General features: G+C 48.2%; 2 protein-coding genes across 2 annotated transcripts in view; one reads left to right on the forward strand and one right to left on the reverse strand.

Moving 5' to 3' along the window:
• Vamp5 (vesicle associated membrane protein 5) overlaps positions 1 to 4,487 on the forward strand; it is a 23,619-nt gene that overhangs the window by 17,135 nt on the left and 1,997 nt on the right. The window lies entirely within an intron of this gene.
• The window catches only part of CUNH2orf68 (chromosome unknown C2orf68 homolog), a 5,582-nt gene continuing 1,680 nt past the window's right edge, over positions 586 to 4,487 (reverse strand). Inside the window, exon 2 of the mRNA XM_015506298.2 lies at positions 586 to 4,481. Within this exon, the coding sequence (XP_015361784.1) occupies positions 4,157 to 4,481 (325 nt within the window). The 3' untranslated portion in view covers positions 586 to 4,156. The remainder of the gene's footprint in view (positions 4,482 to 4,487) is intronic.

The raw sequence follows: 4,487 nt of genomic DNA on the forward strand, positions 1-4,487 counted from the left end.
CTGTTTGTCTTTATTTATTTAGCAGCACTGGGGATTATAGCCAGTCCTTCATTTTTGAGACAGGGTCTCACTAAGCTGCCCAGGCTGGCCTTGAACTTGTGATCCTCCTGCTTCAGCCTCCTAGGTTGCTGGGTTACAGGTGTGGCCACCATCCCTGCCAAGCTTCGTGGTTTTCAACACTTACTGTGCTCCTGTTGAGCTGGGTCTGCACCACTGTCCAATCACCAGGCTGAGAGGACTCCTCAGATTCAACTGGCTGTTTTAATATGACGTGGGGTATAAGGCATTAGCATTCTGGAGCTGTGACACTGGAGGCACTTTTAGGCTTAATATGACAATCCCAATGCTCCTAAACTAGAATAAGTCCAAGCTAGAGCTCCCTACTACAAAGGGTCTCCTTCTGAGTACCTGGTGGGGCAAATCAGATGTTTCCAAAACTCTCTTCTACTGCTAATGCTGAGTAGGCCTAGCTGTTGTGCTCTTAAAACAGGCAAAACAAGAGGAGATGCTAGAGTGACTTCAGGGCAGGAACTAATCTCCTCTGCCCACATAACACAAATGATTTCACAACTCTTGACAAAACAGTGCTGTAAACATAGTTTATTGGTTTAACAAAATACTGCTTTTGAAAAGTGTCTCCCATCTGGGACTTTCAAATAGTCTGTACACTGTTTTATTTACCCACAACAGCAGATACACTGGGAGCCAGAAAACACAACCAAAGCCTTTTCACACCTGGCACCTCGAAGCAGCCAGTGCAACCTGCCAGGCGGAGGAGCCCTTCACTCAGCAGGTCCTCACTTCTACCTCACTCCAACTCCTGGGGAAACTTGGGGTGGGTACCTATGGCTTCTTGGTCATGTGATTCCTGGAGGACAGGACAGGAATTTAGAGGAGTTAAAGTATGTCAAATACTGGTCAGCATCCCATGGTGATTTTCCCAAAGGCTGAGACAAGAGGGGACTCCATTCTCATTCCTCATTTGATAAGCAAAGGCCTCATTTAAATTGTGAACCATCAGGGAACCCAGCACCCTGAGTTCATGGATCTTGCCAAATTCACAGCAGGTTGGGCACTCACCACCCAAGGGCTTCCTCCTATCCTGTGGACTCATCTCCGATTGGCAGTCTCCTGTCCAGAGAGGCTCTTCCTGTGAGTGTTAGCCTACTGGCTGGTGGGGCTTGGGGTTCCCACCTCACACAGCTTTCCTTTCCTTTCCCTGTGCTGCACTCCAAGGCCTCCTGCTTGCCAGTGGGCTGCAACTCCGGCTTCACAGCTCACTGAAGCACAGTTCCAAGACCTTGCATGATGGCTACCTCCTCTTGGTAATCACCCTTTGTGGCCCAGGAAACAAAAGCTTTAAAATTCGGGCTTAACCTCAGTTAAGAACAGAGGGAGGAACACTCCATACCCAATGGACATGCCTATCAGACTTTTCTTTAAGACAGCTGAGAACATATCTACTCAAGTGAGTGTTGCTTCACTCAGGCTAAGATTGCTGCCTCAGCACTGACCGGCAGAGGGTACTCCTCTTGTGGACAGCTCTAGAACCTGTGAGAAATGCTGTGGACATGCTCCTTCAGGCAAAGCATGAGTTTCTGAAACAGGTGCAAGCTGTCTGGAGGCAGGTTTACATAAGGTGGATAGCACCATCCTGGCCCCAGATGAACCGTGGTGGCGAGCAGTGGGGGCCGAGCTCTGGGGCAGACAGCAGTATCTGCTCCAGCAGGGCAGCTCTGAAGGACCACCTCTCACTGAAGTACAGGCCTCAGCGCTTTATTTAGTCACTGCAAAAGTCATACATGTATTAAGAATGCTGTCATGGGTAGAAAATATATGTCCTTGATAAACAAAAAGTTCCTAAAGAAAAAAAGGGTAAAAGTAAGGACTTTCTATCCTCCTCTGCCTTAAGGGGCCTTTGTGAGACCCACATGACAAACACATAAAGGGACCCAACAGGCAATCACTAAACACTGCCTTCTTTTACCTCTTCCCCCTTCAAGAGACAGGAATGGTGCCATGCCCCCCGACTCCTTTTGGGGCCTTCTTTCTCTATGTTCTATCATAAAACCAGGAAACAGGCAATCAAGCTGCGAGAAGACAGATACCGCCTCCCTCCCAGGGAGGCAGACTTCCAGTGAGAGCCCATGTTTCAAGTCACATATCACTTGGAGAGTTGGAAGACTAAAAAGACTGGTCCTTTCCCTGCAGGAAGAAGTGGGTAGAGTCTGGAAGGGCCCCCTTGGCCCAGGTGCTGGATGGTAGCTGACATTCTAGGTCCAAAGGCACTTTATAGCTAGATGCATAAGTAGAGGTCAGAGACTTTCTCCTCTAAAAACAGAACTGAGCCTGGGACTAAGGTTTAAGGCACTTGGGCTAGCAATGTAGGTCTGGAGCACAGGCCCCTCTAACTTACCACCGTTACTCACTTCCCAGTGTTTCTCTGATACTGCAAGTTGTGGCTCATAGTGTTTAATGTTGTAATAGTGCAGTTGAAGTAGCTGCCTTGCCCCATTCTCCAGGGGTCAGTTTTCAGGGGTGCAGGACACAAACCAACAGTGCCCTTAGGTGTTCTTTAAGAGATGGAACAGTCAGACTGATCTTGAGATCCTGTTTGTATACAGAAACCCCTGGGGATGGGTATTTTGGTTTCAGGGACTCAGTGCTCACAGGCTCACTTACAGTCCACATTTGGAGTCACTGATGTTAGTTTGATTTGCTGGGAAACCGAGGTGCTTTGGAGCTTCAGTGCACAGGATGTCTTGTAGACTTTAGACCTTAGCCTCCCCACCTCCTCCCCACCTCCCAAAGTGGTGCTGGGGACTGAACCCAGAGCCGGGTGCATGCTAGGCAGGTACTCTACCACTGAGCTGCACCCCTCAGTCCTCTTGTCTAACCCTGTGTTAGAATGGAGTTCAGTAACAGTGTGCTTGCCTAGCATGCAAGAGGCCCTGGGTTTGATTCCTGGGACCATTCCAAAAAATAAAAATTCTCTACATACAGCATATTGGCAGAAGGCTTTATAAACCCTGGCTCTCCCTAAGGTCTCTGCTACCAGAGCACAAGGTTCTCTAATCAAAATTCTCAAAAAATTTCAAGATAATAGGCCAGCCAAATGGGCCAACATACTATTACTGGGGCTCTACAAGACTCTTAGTTGTATATTTTTTGGAGGTAGGAAAGGAAAACACGTGGGGCAGATAAGGGGCTAATTTTACTTTTTCTAGTATGGGCTTTCTTCAGGACTTTTTTTTTTTTTTTTCTGGCTACTGGGGCTCTAAACTTATGCTGATTTCCACTTTGCACATACATTCAAAACTGTTCTGGACTTTAATACCTTGTTTTGACAATTCCCCTTTAGTCTGAACAGAGAATAGTCTATTCACAACTGGGGATGGGATCAAAAGCTGGAATTGCTTAACTCTAACTAAAGCAGGATTCACTGAGATCCCCAGATTTTACAACAGCATCTTTTTCCTAGGTGGCCTATCTAAACAGCGCAAAGCAGTGGAGCATGGGAAGAAGTCATGCAAGGGGAAGAGAACAAGCTTCCAAGCAGGCCTCTCCCATCTTACTGGTGCCAGAAATATTCGGAGAACTTGTTAGAAAGGTAGATGCCCAGAACTCCCCACCAGCAAAGCCCTTAGTTGTGGAGATGCATAGTCATGTCAAGAGATGGGGTGAAAGGAACTGATGGGTTCTACCTGAGGCAAAAAGAACAAAACTTAAGGGGGGGGGGGGGTCTAGGAAACTATGGTGGAAGCAGAAACATGAAAGAAAATGATAAAGTAACAAACACGGCTCATGGCGTGAGTGGTCAGGCATATGACCTCAGTGAGAGAGCAAGCGTATTGGCAAAAGGCTTTATAAACCCTGGCTCTCCCTAAGTTCTTAGCTTCAAGAGCACCAGGTTCTCTAATCAAAATTCTCAAAAAATTCCAAGACAATAGGCCAGCCAAATGGTCAACATACAAGAAAGAATTGCTGCAAGGGAGGTGGGCTAGGTGTAGCCCTGCAACACCCCTGTGGAGGCAGCAGCTTATAAGGGTCTCAAGGTCAGACAGACAAGTCCTAGCACCGCAATGTAGGGTGGGCTCCCTAGTTAGAATTCATCCAAGTGCAGGAGTCTGGCCTGGAGAGAATGCCTTCCACCTGGTCAGTGTCGGCTCTGGCGTTTGGCAATCTCCTCCTGGATACGCAACTTGAGGGCCTCTCGCATGGGCAGATCCAGAGGTGTGTGTGCTGACACTTCCTCACTCACCCTTCCTGGGTCATCGTCCTGATACACGATAACTGATGTGACCTCTCCATTGTCCGACTCGTATTCTAAGCAGAAGAGCTGATGGCCAGAAGGCTCCAGCTCGGAGCCACCACTACTGCTGCTTTCACCGGACTCCTCACAGTCTGGGTTGCCTGGGTGGGTAGAACCATCTGTAGGGATGAACCAGAATGAGAGGGAAGAAGGGATGCTGCTGAAGGGCCTGCCC

The sequence above is a fragment of the Marmota marmota genome, unplaced genomic scaffold (assembly GCF_001458135.2).
Source record: "Marmota marmota marmota unplaced genomic scaffold, marMar, whole genome shotgun sequence".
Classification (NCBI taxonomy): Eukaryota; Metazoa; Chordata; class Mammalia; order Rodentia; family Sciuridae; genus Marmota; species Marmota marmota.